General features: G+C 31.1%; 3 protein-coding genes across 4 annotated transcripts; 1 reads left to right on the forward strand and 2 right to left on the reverse strand.

The window, feature by feature from the left end:
* Positions 1 to 1,805: 1,805 nt before the first annotated feature.
* Positions 1,806 to 5,228, reverse strand: LOC123263102. Its single transcript, XM_044725639.1, has 4 exons — positions 4,913 to 5,228; positions 4,675 to 4,845; positions 2,067 to 2,214; positions 1,806 to 1,995 (listed from the first exon to the last, which is right to left on the reverse strand). Exons 1-4 carry the CDS (start codon positions 5,226 to 5,228, stop codon positions 1,806 to 1,808), a joined length of 825 nt encoding a protein of 274 aa, XP_044581574.1.
* A 1,222-nt stretch (positions 5,229 to 6,450) lies between these two features.
* Positions 6,451 to 13,862, forward strand: LOC123263502 (protein O-GlcNAcase). 2 transcript variants are annotated; one of them, XM_044726319.1, is made up of 11 exons: positions 6,451 to 6,609; positions 7,967 to 8,018; positions 8,087 to 8,728; positions 9,147 to 10,242; positions 10,965 to 11,139; positions 11,302 to 11,355; positions 11,592 to 11,677; positions 12,229 to 12,398; positions 12,466 to 12,661; positions 13,297 to 13,456; positions 13,531 to 13,862. In XM_044726319.1, the coding sequence occupies exons 1-11, from the start codon at positions 6,540 to 6,542 to the stop codon at positions 13,665 to 13,667; spliced, it is 2,838 nt and encodes a 945-aa protein (XP_044582254.1). In that variant the 5' UTR covers positions 6,451 to 6,539; the 3' UTR covers positions 13,668 to 13,862. The 2 variants fall into 2 exon arrangements, with proteins under 2 accessions (XP_044582254.1, XP_044582255.1); XM_044726320.1 differs by lacking the exon at positions 11,302 to 11,355.
* Positions 13,863 to 14,138: 276 nt separating this feature from the next.
* On the reverse strand, positions 14,139 to 18,897 carry LOC123263108. The gene is made up of 4 exons (XM_044725644.1): positions 18,727 to 18,897; positions 17,694 to 17,924; positions 16,407 to 16,692; positions 14,139 to 15,804 (listed from the first exon to the last, which is right to left on the reverse strand). Exons 1-4 carry the CDS (start codon positions 18,895 to 18,897, stop codon positions 15,188 to 15,190), a joined length of 1,305 nt encoding a protein of 434 aa, XP_044581579.1. The 3' UTR covers positions 14,139 to 15,187.
* Positions 18,898 to 19,247: the final 350 nt, after the last annotated feature.

Here is a 19,247-nt window from a genome sequence, read left to right on the forward strand (position 1 = left end):
ACTTCTTAATTATGCATCCAGAGATAGAGCATTTTCGAATGCAGCCTAAATACTTATCATAATAAATTGACTATTGGTGAGAATGATATGAAACTTTAAAAAGACACAACTCCAAATCAAGGAGCAATGTCTCTTGTGTTCCACTGAGTCGAAGAAATTAGAAAAATAATATTTTGAAAGAAAAAAGTCGATTTATTGTTCTACTGATAATAAAAGTTTATTTGATGTGACATTGTTGAATTTTAATTATTGAAATGGTAGTATACATATTTCTTCGTGTGATCCGTAACATACTAGACATAATTTGTCATTTTTTAATTTGATTTTAATATGTCTAAAATATGCAAAATTTATATCAGTTTTAAGCGTTAACTTTAAATTTGGAGGGTCCACAAAGGTGAGATGAAGTAAATGCAATGGATTTTTAAGTCTGTAAACTTTTACAATGCCTAAAAAAAAACAAAAAATTTATTTTTATTTATATTCAACAATAAATATAATTTTGCAATTGTAAACAATCAATAATGTTAATTATACTGACCTTCTATGGTAAAAATGAACAGATTATTAATAAAGATTTTAACAAATCCAACACGATCGTTTTTAATGATTGGGATTTGGTACAATTTTTCTTTTATTAGTCCATTTTTTAACTTCAGTGCAATTGTCAGTGTATTTTCTTGAAAAAAAGTATTTTCATTAGTATTAATATCTTGAATTTTAATTTTATGTACGGATGTACGAATTATTATTATCTCAGTAACTAACCGACCGATTTACAAAATTCAAAATTTATAACAAATTGTAGACATGTAAGATAGTGCCTTCAATATTCAAAATAAATTCGCTTGATAGTTTTCGAGTAATAGAAAAAAAAAGAATCCGTACAGTTAAAGTTAGAACTCTCTTGGAAAATTAAAATACATCAATACTTACTTGGTCGATCTACAACTGTAAAAATTTGAGAATTGTGGACATTAATATAAAAATCTGTGCTATCCTTATTCATTACAAATATGTCGATCCTGGAATTCTCACTAATTTGTACGGGGCTTATTATTGTTTCCGGAACCTTAGCTTGGAATAATACTTTCTTGTTTGAGAAGATGTAAATAAGCGTAATCTGAAAAATATAAGGAATAAATACTCTATCAAAAAAATCCACATGAGTTTATATAGGAATCCACATGAGAAAGTATGGATTCGTATAGGAACCCATAGGAATCTACATTGGAAGTGTGGATTCCTAAAGGAATCCACACGTAAACCTGTGGATACATGGATTCCTTTATGGGAAATCCACATAGGAAATATGAATTTCTATAGGAATCCACATAGGAACCTGTGGGTTGATGGATTTCTGTATGGGAAATCCACATCGGAAGTATGGATTCCTATAGTGAATTTATGTAAGTGGAATAAACATAGACCTTGTAACAACGTGACTTAGGCCAGTGAGTAGCGTAGAAGACTGTCAACCATGAGGTACCGGGTTCAAGTCCATCAGACGCAAGCAGTTTTTTCATTAGATAAAATTACAAAATCCCTTTTTCAGAATTTATTTCAATTAATAATTAATTAATAGCAATTACTTCATAATTGTTTTTAATTTTTCAAATAAATTTTTTTTCGCCTGATTAATATGGGAATCTATGTAGGATCGTACCCTGGATTCCTATATAGTAAACCATATGGGAATCTATCCAAAAACGCCATGTGGGAATCTAGGCTGGTTTTCCATATGGATAATTTTGATAGGGCATTAAGATAATAAATCGAGGGTTAATGAATACTAATTAAAATATCTAAACACTCACCGTTGAATTATTGACATTAATTATGGGTGTTATGCCTAAATAGAGGAAGGGAGGTTCGATTAAAAAAACATGTTCGGCGACTAAATTTTGAGATTCTGTCGCCCATCTTAACCTCACTATGTGAAATGAATCTTGAATATGCATTTGTGCGTAGATATCATCACCGCTCGAATTATTCCTTTAATTCGAAATTAATTAGCTTTAAAATGAATAATAATAAGCCTTAAAATAAATAAAAATTTTACTTACACGAGTTTAAAGGAAGTATAATTTCCATCCCGACGCATAATTGGCATTTCAGAAATAAGGGTCGGCGTCCTTATACGAAGTCGTTGTTTAACGTCTATTATCACTAAGCCCTCTCTTTCATGTACGAATATGCAAAATAATCTATTTTCTGGTAAAATAAAAATTTTGTGTATGAAAAAACAATATATGGTACCATATAGCAATCTTTTGCAAGGCTTGAGCAAGTCTGGTCTCAATTTCAATAGTTGTTAGTGTCTTTTTCTACCTATGGGTCTTGCTCCAGATACTTGTAGCAAATTCAATTGACAAGTCTTGAACAAGCCTTGTACAAGAACTTTCAGCCAGATTATAGCTCAAGAATTGTGTAAGAAAATTGAGAATATCTGAAGATGCTTATCGATAAACTAACTATATAAATTCTAGAGAAAGACTGAAACCAGAAGCCATATCAAAGAAAATTTTTAAGGGAGTTGGGAAAGAACGGATAGGGGAAAGGGAGGACCTACTCAGTGGGAATTTTTCCGTAATTGAAAAAATAATCAGACAGCCCAGACTGGGAATCGAACCCAGATCTCTCGGTTACGCACCAAGGGCTCTACCAGTTAAGCTATCCAAGACAAGTACTGACTACTTTATTCAGTCACGTATATAAGACCCACCGAGTAAACAACGCCACCGTCCATCTTACGGTAAAGAGCCATATCAAAGTCTATACTTGTGCATGACTAGCTCAAGATCTGCTCAAGATCTGCAAATGTTTTCGAATGACCGTTCTTATCATTCTACCCCTCCTAAATTTCCTATAGGATCAGTGGATCTCATTCAGCTTAACCTTTTAGAGTATAGACCTACTGTTTTATCGATCAAGACAAAATTATTTTAAAATGAGCACCACTTAATCAATACATCTTCAAGTAGTGGAGGGGAAAAAGTGCTATAAAATATATAATGCATGATGCATCTTGAGCAAATCTTGAGCAAGTCACGCTTCAACATTTGCTGTTAGTTTTTGGTCGACAAATGCTTTAGAAATTAACAAATTACTGAGAATTACGGATCTTGAGCAAATCTTGAGCAAGTGATAGGTAAGTGTCTGTTCTGAGTTTCTGATTCATAAAATCCGTCAGAAAGTTTTTCAATGCACCTTGCATTAGACTTGTCTCATATTCTTGCACAAAAATGTCTTGAGCTAGTTATATACAGAGTGTCCCAGAAGTAACGGACGCCATTGTAGTATCTGATAAACAAAATAATTCTGAGACGAAAAATCCTTAGCCATTTTTTAATCAGACGCATAGATAATTAATTATTAATTAAAATAACGTCCTTTTATGCGTTAGAGAGAGAGAGAGAGAGCGCTAGTGTCAAGTCAAGTGCGTTCCAACGAAGACGCTTGCAAGTGTGAATGTGTAAGTAAATATGTGTGACTACGTTAGCTATAGAAACTAGTTAGTCATACAGTTAGTTGTGTCTTTGTTTGGCACATACTTTACTGGACACGGGCGCTCTCTCTCTAAGAAATAAAGAGACGTTATTTTTAATTAATAATTAATTATCTATGCGGTTAATTGAAAAATGGCTGAGGACTTTTCGTCTCAGAATTATTTTTTTCATCAGATGCTACAATGGCGTCCGTGACTTTTGGGACACCCTGTATAAATCTTGAAGCAGTTCTTTCTACATGAACTTGAGCAAGACCCATATGTAATTAAATAATAGTTTGAAAAAACTAAAAACACGCTTTTTATAGAAAACCAAACTAAAAAATAGAAAATAAATTTAAATTAAGAATAGTGTTAAAAATTTCATTAAATATAAATTAATAATAGTGTAAATAAAAAAAATGTATTTTATTTTAAAAAAAGCGTGAGGTGCATGGTGTCAATAGTTATAAATATTTTATTGACAGATATGAGTAGAGTGATTATCATTTTGATAATATCTTAAAAAGCACCCCACGCTTTTTTTAAAATAAAATACATTTTTTTTATTTACACTATTATTAATTTATATTTGTTGAAATTTTTAACACTATTCTTAATTAAAATTTATTTTCTATTTTTTAGTTTGGTTTTCTATAAAAAGCGTGTTTTTAGTTTTTTTAAACTATTATTTATTTTTTACTTTTTAGTTTGGTTTATTTATAAAAGCGTGATTTTTTAGTTTTTTTAAACTATTATTTGTTGATTATCAAAAATATTCAGGTGCGCAAATTACCCACGGAGAGTTACATACTGACATACTGACATACTGACATACAAGTGAAGCTAATAAAAAATAATTATTTATAAATATTATAAATACGGGGAATCAGAGTTCGATTTCGGAGAGCGAGCCTGAGAAACGGCTACCAGAACCAAGGAAGGCCGCAGGCGCGCAGATTACCCACGGAGAGTTACTAACATACTGACAAACTGACAAACAAACAAACTGACATACAAGTGAAGCTAATATAAAGCGTGTAAAAAAAGACACTAGCAATTTGTAGTTTTTCTCAAGACACTGGCACCTAAATCTTGCTCAAGCAAATATACAATTTACATTCCAATTGTTCAATTTCTATATGACAATTTGCTTCCTTAGTTTATATTTTTATTTTTATACTAACCATCTGGACACCACATCATGAATTGTTGCACACGCAACCTTCTATGAGGATTTTCAATTGAAGCGTTCGCGTATTCGAAAATATTAACGGGGTCTATTAACATTTCCCCGGTATCCAAACGAAAGAGAGCTAAATAATTACTTCCTCTACTAAAACACCCGAAATAATTTCCTGAAAGGTAAATTAATAAATGATTAATTACTATATTCAATTTCAATAATTTATCTTTATTTCTTACCACATGTGTCAAAGTGTATATCGTGATCATTTTGAATTGGTGGATGAGTTACCGATAATTTATTTACACAAAAGATATTTTTAGCCCGGGACAATTTTATAAATTCGAAAAATAACTCTCGATATTCTTCGCTAGTCAAACGATTGTAATTTTCTCTTTTTATGTAAGGATAGCGAAGATTTATCAGTTGTTCCTTCCAGGGTGTTATTTCCGAAGTTTTTAAAATCAATCGACGCCAAATACCGAAATCCTGTTCGATCAAATCTTTCATGTACTTATGGACGTAACGGTGTTTAAGGAGTGTAATTGGGTCCATGTGTTTAAAGATGCGGAACAATACGTGCTCCGGAATTATAATTGCGCTCATATTCAATAAAACTTTTTATTGACGCTGATATTAAGTGTGAATTATACTTTTGTCAGGATAAAAGTGACAATTTTAAATATAAATCATGTTATATAGTCGAGACAATAATTTATCCAATTTAATAATTGTCTTAGAGAGCAATTAAACGACAATTTATTAATTGCTTTTTGAATATTGTTAATTTTTCTGGAAAAATTTTATTTTCTGGAAAAATTTTATTTTCTAATTTTTTATCACGAAATTTCGAGTTTTTTCTTTAGAATTCTTAAAAACTTTGAATTTAAATTGCAATTAACTTAATAAAGTTTTTACATTTGAAAATTAAATTTTAATAATTTTTTTTATTAAAAAAATTATTGCAAAAAAAATAATAATTTTTTACATAAAATTTGAAGAATTATGTGTAATTTAAAAAAAAAATTTTTGTTTTTAATTTTAATTTAATTAATAAAAAAAATTTTTAATTTTAATACTTTTTAATAAGTCAAGCCAAAATTTTTACCTTAATTTAAAAATAAATAGCTTAATTATTTATTATTACGACAAAAATATTGATTTTACAAAAAAAATTTTAGAAAATTTAATTTATTAAAAAAAAATGTCTTATGATTTTTTTATACGATTAATTTTAAAATAAAAATAAAAATTTTAGCAATAGAAAAAAAAAATATTTATATTTTATTTTTTAACTCATTTATTAAATTTATTCATTTATCAATCAAATAATCAATCAATTCAATTATTAATTAATTAATTGATTAAATTAAATAATAATTTTTATAATTTAAAATTTAAAAAGAATTTTTAAATTTAAAATTTCCCGCCAATTTTTGTTGCGCTGGTTGCGCATGCGCAAAAGCCATTTTTATCTACAATCATAACAATAACCCCAAAAAAACATCAAAACTTGGCAGTCCATGATGTCGAATGTCTGATTACTTGCTACTAAGTAAACTAAGTACACAAGTGCACTTTTTATAACAATATTTACCCACTAAATATATATTAAATATATAAAAATAATATAATCAAGGCAATAAATAAAATAAATTAACATTTGAGGTGTTAAAATTATTTCTGTAACATTTTTAATATTTTTAATCCTTGAAAAAATAGCAAGTAAAAAATTTTAATTTTTTAATAAATAAATTAATGTGTAATTAATAATATTATTAAAAAAAATTAAAAAGTGTTTTAAACAAAAAAAAAAAAATTTTTTTTTACTAAAAAAAAAAAAAAAATTTGGAGTGTTGAGTGAAAATGACAGAAACTAATGGAACGAATAATTCTAATACCAAAAATGGAAATTTTATCTGCGGAGTTGTCGAGGGTAAGAATAAAAATTTAATTATTTATTTATTAATATTTATTTTAATTTTTGGAAGGTTAATTTTAGGAGTTTTATGAGCATAATCTTGTAGAGGATTGAAAATCCTGAGGATTGAGTATAAGCAAGCCTGGGTGTTCCTAGAGGAGAGGGTAGGAAGGCGTCTAGGGATTCTGGATAATTTTTTTAGGAGAAATTTTATGACACTGAAGTTGGCAGATATTAAAAATTTTTTTAGAAACATCTAAAAATAGCAATTAAATAATTATAATAAAAATTTAATTAAAAAATTCCACTTTTGAAAATTAATAAAAATTACCAGTGAAAATTTTTAGAAGCATTTTTTTATTGTTATTAATTTGTTAAAAAAATTTTTAAAATTCACAGCTGACGGCTAACTTCAGTATTATAAAATTTTGGGTGGAAATTTAGAAATTAGCACTCTAGGAACTTAAAAGTGGCTATAACTCCTAAAATATTGCGTTTAGGAGAAAATTGTAAAGGTAAAATTGTAGCTTAGAAAATTTCCTATTAATAATGTTTTTGTACTATAGGGTTATTTTTAATATTTTAGGAGATATAGGAACTTTAGGAGTGATAAGGAAGTGGAAAATTGAAAATATATTATTTAGGAACTATAAAAGTGGCTATAACTCCTAAAATATTGATTTTAGGAGAAAATTGTAAGAAACCAAAATTCTAGCTTAAAAAATTTCCTACAAAAAACGTATTCATACTCCAGGTCTATCTTTAATATTTTAGGAGATATAGGAATTTAAATATTGATTAGGAAGTAGAAAATGAAAAATTGTAATTTAGGAGTTACAAAAATAGCTATAACTCTTAAAATATTGATTTTAAACAAAATTTATAAGAGACCAAAATTGTAGCTTAGAAAATTTCCTACAAAAAACGTTGGTATACTATAGGTCTATCTTCAATATTTTAGGAAATATAGGAACTTTAGGAGTGACTAGGAAGTTGAAAATTGAAAATTATTATTTAGGAACTATAAATTTAGCTATAACTATACTACATACTATAGCTCTATAATTTGAGCTATCCGGTCTATCTTCAATATTTTAGGAGATGTAGGAATTTAAATAGTGATTAGAAAAATTGTAATTTAGGAATTACAAAAATGACCATAACTCCTAAAATATTGATTTTAGGAAAAATTTATAAGAAATCGAAATTGTAGCTTAGGAAATTTCCTATAAAAAACGTTCCTATGCTATAGGTCTATCTCTAATATTTTAGGAGATATAAGCTAATATATAACAAATAAAGATATAACCTTAGGAGATATCAACCTGCTCAATATTAAAATTACTTCTAAATATTATTTTAAATCTTCCAGGATTCTACGGGCGGCCATGGACCTCCGAGCAGCGAAAGGACCTCTTCCAAAAGTAAGTCACCCCTTAATTATCTCCCTTTTCCATACTCCTCATAAATAACATACATTTTTATTTTTCAGAATGAAAAAATGGGGCATGGATTCATATTTGTACGCCCCAAAGGACGACTACAAGCACCGCGCGTTCTGGCGCGACCTCTACACAGTCGAAGAAGCGGAGCACTTAACAGGACTGATAACTTCCGCTCGGGACTCTGGAATTACCTTTTACTACGCTCTGTCTCCAGGTCTGGACATAACTTACTCCAGCGTGAAGGAAGTAACAGCTCTGAAGCGGAAACTGGAGCAAGTTTCTCAATTTGGGTGCACGGCTTTCGCCCTGCTCTTTGACGATATTGAGCCGGAAATGTCCGAAGCTGACAAGGAAGTCTTCCAGTCGTTCGCCCACGCCCAGGTTTCGGTGACCAATGACATTTTCCAGCACCTGGGACAGCCGAAGTTCCTACTCTGTCCCACTCAGTATTGCGCCACTAGAGCCATGCCTAATGTTCCCAGTTCCGAGTACTTGAATACCCTAGGAAGCAAGCTTGCTCAGGAGATTGATATCATGTGGACCGGACCTAAGGTTATTTCCAGGCTCCTTACTCCAGAGAGCATTGAAGAGATCACTGAGGTACTCAGAAGGCCGCCGGTTATTTGGGATAATCTTCATGCTAATGATTATGATCAAAAAAGAGTCTTTTTGGGACCTTATTCTGGAAGGTAAGTATTATTATTATTATTATTGATATTTTTAAAGATATAAGCTCATCCTGATGTTAGACTCATCAATAGCTTTCATTTGAGTACCCACATCAATTTTTCATATATTTTTTATATATACATATATATCAAAGATATAAGCTCATCTTGATGTTATACTCATCAAGAGCTTTCATTTGAGTACCCACATGCATTTTTGATATATTTTTCATATATACATATATATGATATATATATAAATATATAAAATATATGAAAAATTGATGTGGGTACTCAAATGAAAGGTCTCGATGAGTGCATTATCAGGATGAGCTTATATCTTAAAAAATGTCAATAGTTCTCAAGATACAAGGTCATTTCTTAATTACGTACCTAGAAATAAAGCAACTTAAATAAAAATATCAATTTTTTTTTTCAGATCACCAGATTTGATCCCAAAATTACGAGGTGTCTTAACAAACCCGAACTGTGAATATGGCGCCAATTTTATCGCAATCCACACTTTAGCCCAATGGAGCCGCTGCAACGTTGACGGAAAACGTGACCTGAGTCTCAACGACACAGTATCAGCGGACATAAAATTAGAAACTGAAACTGAAGATGGCGTAGTGGGGGAGGATGTTCCGAGTACCTTATCGCCGAACATGTACCACCCACGACACGCCCTAAAAGCAGCTATCAAAGACTGGCTTATAGAATTTTCCAAAAAAAAAGTCGCCTGGGGTGTGATTGCAAAACCGCAGCCTGCAGTGGCGCCCTCTGTTCCAATTCCGATAATTCCCTCAGTGAACACTTGTATGAGTTTAACAGCGACCTCTACAGTGTCGACAGTATCCACCGCGTCAATTACCGCCTCAGGGAACACGAACCACCTAGCGGCGCTTGCAGAAGTTTGTTCCAGCGTCACGAGCGACTTTCCAGGGCCGACTGGTCCAGCTATGAACAGCCTGGTGTCGGATAATAAAGTGGAACCGGTAGATGTTAGCACTGGAACTTCAAATTCCGTTCTTGGAACCGCCTGTTCCGAGAACGGACCTGGAACAGGTGGAATTGTTGGAACAGCTGGAACGGTTGGAACAGGTGGAACAGAGGCTCAGAAACTTGGAACTGAAGATGGAACCGGTTCCAGGAACCAACAAGAGAACCTGGAGTCTCCGGAAGTAACGGAACCGATGGATTGCAACACGACTCCGAGCAATTCACCCAGTCAGACGGTCAAGGATGACGAGGCTATGGTCGAGAACACCTCCACCTGCAGTGGAACATCCGGAAGTATGCAAGTTGAGGAGGTCAATGGAACTCAGATGATTGTTGAGACAGATGGCGTTGATGGAGAAGGGGGGAAGGATAAGGACAAAATGCTTACGATAGAAGACCTTGGATTGCTCTGTGACCTGTTTTATTTGCCGTTTGAACATGGTGGACAGGGGATTCAGGTTCTTCAGGAATTTAATTGGTTGAAGAGTAATGCGCATGTTATGTTGAAGAAGAAGGATGAGAATTGCAAGGCTGATGTAAGATTAATTTTTGATTTTTCTGGAGGTAGAATTTTTTAAGGTTCTAAGAACAATTTATTGTTCTAAGAACATTATTAGGTTCCAAGAACAATAATGGGTTCCAAGAACAGTATTAAGTTCCAAGAACATTATTAGGTTCTAGGAACAATAATAAGTTCTTGGAACAATATTTCGTTCTAGGAACAATACTTAAATTCTAAGAACAGCAATAAGTTCCAGGAAAGATATTGAGTTCTAGGAACAATATTAAGTTCTAGGAACAATAATAGATTCTTAGAATAATATTAGGTTCTTTGAACAATATTAAATTCTAGAAATATTGTCCTAGGAACAGCAATAGGTTCCAGAAACGATATTGAGTTCTAGGAACATTATCAAGTTCTAGAAACAGTTATCAATTGTAAGGACAATATTAAGTTCTAAGAAAATTATTAGGTTCTAGTAACAATAATAGATTCTTGGAACAATATTAAGTTCTAATAAAAATATCAAGTTCTTGGAACAATATTAAATTCTAGAAACAATACTGTTCTAGGAACAGCAATAGGTTCCAGGAACAATAATAAGGTCTAGAAACAATATCAAGTTCTAAGAACAATATTAAGTTCTAGGAACAGTAGTAGGTTCTTAGAACAATATTAAGTTCTAGGATCAGTAGTTGGTTCTTGGAACAATATTAAGTTCTAGGAACACTAATAAGTTAAATTTAAATTTTCCAGTACGAAGAATGGTTATCAAGAGCTGCAAAATTCAACGACATGTGTGAAGCAGTGAACCGCCTGTTCCAGCGAATGACTTACTGTGACAACCGAGAACTTCTCTACGACCTGTACTCCTATATCTGGGACATGAGAGGCGTAATCTCCCTTCTTAATTCGTATGTCAAATGGCTGGGTAAGCACTCTTTGCCACCACTGATTACTGAATTATCAACTATTATTAATTAATCAATTTATCCTACAAAAACCTAATCAATCCGCTTTGTAATTAACATTAGTGACTAATTGTCAATCATTAATCATTAATTAATAACTATTTTTCGTGTACTGTTCATAGCATTTGGAAAATTCCAGTCATCGATGACGACGTTTACTCAAGGCAGCTACACATGTACGGGAACTTTTTTTTTTATTAATTATATTAATTAATTATTAATTGTTTAGATAGTTTATGATTAACGTAATTAAATTAATAAGCATTACAAATATTATCATGATATTAGTTTATATTTATACTGAATTACGTTAATTATTAAGAAGCAGAGGCCTGAAGATCTTATCGAATTATTAATTCTAAATTAATTATTATTTAAGAGATTAATCAATTAATTAATATTTTATGTTCAGGGTTCTCTAATGGGTGGAAAGAAACTTTCATGAGTGGTGATCAGGAGCCATGGGTTTTTCGGGGTGGATTAACTGCAGATTTACAGGTATTTAATTTATAGTACAATAGGGAACAATATAAGGTTCTTAGAACAATGCGAAGTTCCAAGAACAATGCGTGGTTCCAAGAACAGCAGTAGGTTCCATAAGAAATAATACCAGGTCCTAAGACCCATAGTAGGACCAATAGTAGGTACTTAGAACAATATTAGGTTCCAAGAACAATAACTGATTCTTAGAACAATGATAGGTTCTAAGAACAAAAGTATGTTCTAGGAACCATTGTAGATTCCAAGAAAAATAACTGGTTCTTAGAACAATGAAAGGTCCTAAGATCAATAGTAGGTTCCAGCAACAGTAGTAGGTTCTATGAACAATATAAGGTTCCAAGATCATTAATAGGTTCCAAGAATAATAACTGGTTCTTAGAAGATTTATACGTTCAAAGAACAATAATAGAATCTAGGAACAATAAAAGGTTCCAAAAACAATAATAGGTTCGAAGAACATTACAAAATTCCAAGAACAAAATACAGTTCCATAGGAACATAACTCGGTTCCAAGAACCAAATTTCTAATTATCAAAATTTTTTTGCAGAGATTAATACCAGTAGACAGTGGAAACGATTTGTTTGTCTACAAAGCTCCAGAAGTTCCAACCAGTATCATCTACACCGTCAGACCTTACTTACCTTCTGATGAGGATGCAGTTTACGCCCTTTGTAACCGGATTACTGGAGTTACGGGAACTTCTGCGGTGGCTGACAGGTAAGACAAAATGGTAGTCATTAAATCGAATATATTCAAGATATATACTGATTTCTTTTCCTTTTAGGTTGGTCGGCGGGTTCTTGACAATAAGCCCCGAGTTCTGTATGGTGGTTGAAGATGACTCTGGCCTCGTAGGCTACGCACTGACGGCGCTTAATATTAAAACTCACTACAAGAAAATGGCCGTTGCTTGGATCCCGGAATTAAAGGTTAAATATCCTTTGGAAGATATTACCAACGATCTTCCTGAAAGTGTTCAGGTATGTTTTGTTAATTACTTAAAAAATAGCCACAAGAAACGTTTTTATACTAAGGGTCATTATTAAATTTCAAGAACAATATAAGGTTTATAGAACAGTACTAGGTTCCTAGAACAACAATAGGTTCTAGGAACAACAAGTTTCTAGAACAATGATTGATTCTAGGAACAATATCAGATTCCAAAAACAATAGTAGATTCCAAGAACAGTACTATGTTCTAGGAACAATCATAAGTTCTAGGAACAATAACATTTTTCCGGAACAATGATGGGTTCTAGGAACAATACCTTGTTCGAAAAACAATAGTAGGTTCCTAGAACAGTATTAGGTTCTAGGAATAATAACAAGTTTCTAGAACATTAATAGGTTCTAAGAATAATAACGAGTTTCTAGAGCAACGATAGGTTCTAGGAACAATAACGAGTTCCTAGAACAATGATAGGTTCTAGGAACAATAATATGTTCCAGGAACAATAACAGGTCCCAGGAACAATCACAGGTTCCAGGAACAATAACATGTTCCTAGAACAATGTAAGGTTCTAGGAACAATAATAGGTTTCAGGAAAAAAATTTTAGAGGATATATTGACTTAAATATAATTACCCACAAAAAAAATCATAAATTAATTTTTAGGAGGCTATAAGATACTTTCACTCGTTTTCTCCGGAGGTTCCAGAGCAATTATCACAGCAGTTCCCATCTTTAGTGATGTGTTCCTTACTACCAACAGTAACGGACCAATCAATAGCCAAGAGACTGATAACCTGCTCACTGGCGGCGCTGCGAGCAAACGGTGAGTTTTTAACCTCAAAAAATAAATAATTGAATTAATAATTGCAATAATGACAATGAAAATATTGTTGTCAGGATCTTTTGGGATCCACACGACCATAAGCGCAATGGACAAAGAATCCCATGAGTTTTATGGGAAGCTAGGGTTCGTAGACTACAACCAGGGTCAGGAGGAGCTTCCAGGCGTGGTCACAATGTCACGGAGCTTCTAACACAAGGCTAACTCCGCGGTTGTTTTTATAAACAAACTATATTTGCTTAATTCACTGCCCGGTATTAATCACCCCAAGCTCCTCCTCGATCCCACTAACCTCTAACCCCCCCACCACTTTTTGATGGTCTGGGCCCATAACCTGGTTCATATCCGTAATCAGCATTTTTTACCCGGTAACCTTTTTTTTACTGATTAACGATCGATAAAGAAACAAAAATAATTAATAATTATTAATAATTGATAATAACAATAATATTAATGATAAATATTACTAGAAATTGAGCACTAGACACGAGGATCTAGGGATAATGATGCACATATTTATAGTAATTATAATAATTAATATCATGTAATATTTCAAAACAATGTGATCATTTATTAATAAAAACAAAATCGATTTATTAATGAGTAGGGTACTTAAAATTATTTTTATTGTATTTTTTTATTCAGGTTTAATTTTTAGGTTCAATTTAAAAATAATCTTTTTTAGGGCTTATTTAGAGAGTAATTCTTAATAATCAATTATTTTTAGGTTACAATGATATTAAGTTATAATTTAGGTTCCATAAGGAACAATTTAAGATTCTGTAAGGAAGAAAATTGAGTTATATCTGAAGTTACATTGGGATCAATACTAGGTTCCAGGAACAGCACTTGGTCTTAGGAACAGTGATAAATTTTATGAATAATACTAAGTTCTAGGAATTATACTAGGTTCTAGGAACAGTAAGAAATTCCAAGAACGATTTAGAGTTGTAAGAACAATAATATGTTCTAAGAACAATGTGAGGTTCTAAGAACAACATAAGATTTTATAAAAAACAGAATGAGCTTCTACAAAGTACCAAGTGAAAATTATTTTTAGGTTTCTTAAAGAACAGTGTTATGTCCTATGTTAGGTTCCAGGAACAGTGATAAACTCTAGGAACAATCATAAGTTCTAGAAACGATACAAGGTTCTAGGAACATTAGTAAATTCTAAGAAAAATGTTGAGTTCTAGAAATAGAAATAAGTTCTACGAACAATGTGAAGTTCTAGGAACAAAATTATGTTCTAAGAACTGCAATTAATTCTAGGAACAATACTTGGTTCTAGGAACATTTTTATATTGTTGGAACTACTAAGTTCTAAGAACAGTGATAAATTCTAGGAACAACAATAGGTTTCAGGAACATTTTTAGGTTCTAGGAACAATATTTTGTACCCAGAAAATTGTTAGGTTCTTGGAACAATATTAGGTTCTAAGAACAGTAATAAATTCTAGGAACAACAATAAGTACCAGGAACATTGTTAGGTTCTAGGAACAATACTTGCTGCTAGGAAAATTGCTAGGTTATTGGAACATTGTTATTTTCTAGGAACAATACTAGGTTCCAGGAACATTACTCGGTTCCAGGAACAATCTTAAGTTCCTTAAACCTAACTTTTAGGTCTCAAAATAAAATAACAATTCCTACCTATTTTTTCACTTATTTATTTCATGTTCTTTTCAGATTTTTTTTTGAGTCCATTACAATTAAATTCTTTTGAACCCAGTGTATGGAGCCATAACCTGTTTATGAAACCCAAGATAATTCTCCACAAAACCTAGGACCCAATCAGGATCCCCCAGCCTCATAGGCCTCAATTTAGTAACCACCCCGTCATTAGTGACAACATTGTACACCCGTTCCTTAACCTGAATGTCCTCAATTCGCTTCATCTCTTCCGCTAAACTAATCTTCTCCCTCCTAACCTTCCCCTTCTCCAAATTTTCTCTCTCTTCTTCCTCCAGTTTCACCAACAGTCCCAAATCTCGCTTATTAGGCCCCCAGTTCTTGGAACCCAAGTAAGTTTCTTCATTTTCCAAATATTCTTTGTTCCTCTTTGTTTTATTTTTAACCATATGGACTTTCAATTGGTACCCTTCTTCAGAATCTTCTTCTCCAAAATCTAGGGCCTTATTTTGAGAATTTTCCAGAGAAGTTACACAATTTGGGCATAATAATTTGCGAATTTGCGGACATTTATTCGACGGTTTGTAATTTAACCTCCGTAATCTTGAATTTTTGGAAAATTTGGGACTTCTAGGCCTAAATTTGGGCCTTTTAGAACTTCCAAAGATGTTTTGAGATAAAATTGGAAGCTTTTCTTCTGAAATAAAAACAAAAATTACCATTTTTAAGCGGCTCAACTAAAAAATTGGATATTTTTGAAACTCAAAAATTTCTTTTTTCTAAATTTTGATACCCAAAAAAAATTTTTAAAAATAATCTAATTAACTTATTTAATGCGAAATTTAATCCCCTACAAAAAAAGTCTAAGTGACTTTTAATAAAATCAACCCTTAAAAAATTGAAGCCCTTAAAAGATCAAAAATACTGAAATTTGGAGAAAAAAATATGTTTTTTTAAGTTTTTTTGGGACTAATTACAAAAAATTTTGAAATATGGTTCTAAATATTAGTTCTAGGTACTGAATAAAAGCCCCAAAATTTTATCCGGTTAAAAAAGAACCACTAGAACCCTTTGAACCAGCAATTTTGAAACTGTTACATTTATGTCGCTAAAAAATTACATTTTTATAATTTTGACCCCTAAAAAATTTTTTTAAAAATATTCTAATTAACTTATTTGATAGAAAATTAAATTCCCTACAAAAAAGGTATCATTGGTTTTTTAAATAAAATCAACCCTTAAAGAGTTACAGTCCTTTAAAGTTAAATTTTTACGGAATTTTTTGTAAATTTTACCAACCTTTGCGAGGTAAATACTTTTCCGGGTGATTTTTGTTCCACTCTTTTCTCAAAACTTCCATTACCTCTCTAAACCCCTTCATCCAAACCTCTGGGGGTGGAAATACACACCCTCCCCCAATATTAACAGCCTTTAGATTTTCTAAAGTACAAAGTTCCTCCGGAAGCTTCTCAATTTCATTTCCTTGGAGTAAAATTGTTTCTAAAGAATTGTGATTTTTTATTCCCTTCGGCAAAGTCTTCAATTTATTATTCCTCAGATCCAACCACTCTAAAAATTTTAATTTCTCGAATAATTCATCAGGTAAATTTTTTAAATTATTGTTTCCTAGGTACAGCATCTAAAATTCAAAAAATTACAATTTTAATGCAAAATTTCTAAGCAGCATTTTTTCAAAAAAATTCTTCAAACTTGCGGAAGAAATTCGCTACAATGCGCCACATAGCGGTGAAATTAAAAACTAAAATTTTTATAATTTGAAATTAATATATCTCTTTAACTATTAAAGTTACAAAAAAAAGTTTTAAACAAAATTGATAGAAAATTTTTTTATTTACAAATAAGTCTTATAAATTTTCCTCTAAACCCAATTATTTTCCCAAAATTTCCCTTTTAAAATCCCTGAGCCTCAAAACTTCAAAATTTCGTCCATTTTTTTCCAAAAACATGAAAAAAATTAGCAACTTTCCGCTAATTTCATACCTAAGAGCTCAAGATGTCACTTATTTTGTTTTTGAGCTATTCGAGCTCAAAAAAACATTTTTTTTTCAATTTTTTGCGAAAACGATATCTCACGAACGAATCAGCCGATTTTGACCGGATTGGTGGCGATCGACGTGGTTTTTCAAGGTTAAGAACCGAATAATTTTGTTAATCGATCGGAAAAGCCGTTTTGAAGTTATTTCAAAAAAACAGTTTTTCAAATTTTTTATTTTTGAGATTTCTCAAAATCTACTGGTCCGAATTGGTTCAAATGTTCAGGAAATCTAAATTTGGTGGAACTCAATCGAATCCCGCTTAGCTCATTCCAATTGGTCAAGCCGTTCAACCAATAACTTCCCGATTTTTGAAAATTTTCAATTTTCTTAATGGTAAGTTAAAAATTCATACCTTGACATTTTTAATCCTCTCTATTAAATCCAAAGGAAAGTCTTCTAAATCATTGTTCGAAAGGTCGCAAAAATTATCATTAAAAACGGGAATTTTCTTTAGAACTTCCGTATCAATTCTTGACCGCCTAAAATTTTCCTTTTCAAATTTTCCCGCTCTATTTTTATTATTTCTAACCTTTGACTTCACACTTGAAACTTCAGAATAAGTATCTAACATATCCTCCTTCTCAATTCCAATTTGTTGCTTCTCATTATTATTATCATTATTAACTTCATCCAAAATTTGAGTGCTTTCTTCTCCAAAATTCAAATTTTTAAATTCAAAATCAATTTCCTTGTCAAATTCGTCGATTATTGAAACCTTCAACAGGTTATGGGCTGTGATTTCTTCGGAAGAAGTGTTTACCTGTATAATTAATTATTAATTAGCAATCTTGCAGTAAACAGAACAAATGAATTATTTAAATATAGCAAAAAAATTTTTAAAAATAAAAAAATGCAATTTTTTTAAAATAATTTTTTTTTTAATAACATCAAATTTTGATACATTTTTCATAGATATAATACATATTTTAAAGATATAAGCTCATCCTGATGTTATACTCATCAAGAGCTTTCATTTGAGTACCCACATGCATTTTTGATATATTTTTTATATATACATTTATATAACATATATATCAAAGATATAAGCTCATCTTGATGGTAAACTCATCAAGAGCTTTCATTTGAGTACCCACATGCATTTTTGATATATTTTTCATATATACATATATCTTATATATATATAAATATATGAAATATATGAAAAATTGATGTGGGTACTCAAATGAAAGGTCTTGATGAGTAGAATGTCGAGATGAGCTTATATATTTGAAAATGTCAATAGTTGACAAGATACAAGGTCATTTCTTAATTATTGACGTTTTTAAAGATATAAGCTCATCCTGATGTTATACTCGTCAAGAGCTTTCATTTGAATACCCACATGCATTTTTGATATATTTTTCATATATACATATATATAATATATATATAACATATATAAATATATGAAATATATGAAAAATTGATGTGGGTATTCAAATGAAAGGTCTCGATCAGTGTAACGTCGGAGTGAGCTTATATCTTTAAAAATGTCAATAGTTCACGAGATACGAGGTCATTTCTTAATTTAGCAATTAAAATTCATTTTTCGAATTTCTTACCTCGCTGTTGAAATTTTGAGAGCTTTCATCGACGGAAGAAGAAGAAGAAATCGATAATTGAGGCTCTTTGGTACTATTTCCAATGTAGCTGGTCAATTTAGAAATTTTGGGTCCGTTTTTTGGATAATTAACCCCGTAAAAATTTGACAGAAGGTTTGTCGCGGTTTCCATTTTATTGATTTGATTTGCAGCTGTTTACGTTGCTAGGTTCATATTGATCAGTTAATACTCTATTTAAAATTAATATTCTGGCTAATTTCATTCTCTACAAAAAAATTCCTTATAATTATTTTAATTTTTTGATTTTGATTTAAAAATTTAAAAATTTTGGCTCAAAATTTGACTTTAAAATTTTTTAACACTTAAAAATAAAATTGTGATTAAAATATTAATCCTAAAAAAAAAAACGTTTGAAACAAAAATTGTAGAAAATTAAATTTTCTATCTTATGATACCTAAATTTTTTTAATAGGTCCCATAAAAATTTAAAAACAATTAATGATTACTCTAAAAAAAAACAA

This window comes from Cotesia glomerata, linkage group LG4, assembly GCF_020080835.1.
Source record: "Cotesia glomerata isolate CgM1 linkage group LG4, MPM_Cglom_v2.3, whole genome shotgun sequence".
Taxonomy (NCBI): domain Eukaryota; kingdom Metazoa; phylum Arthropoda; class Insecta; order Hymenoptera; family Braconidae; genus Cotesia; species Cotesia glomerata.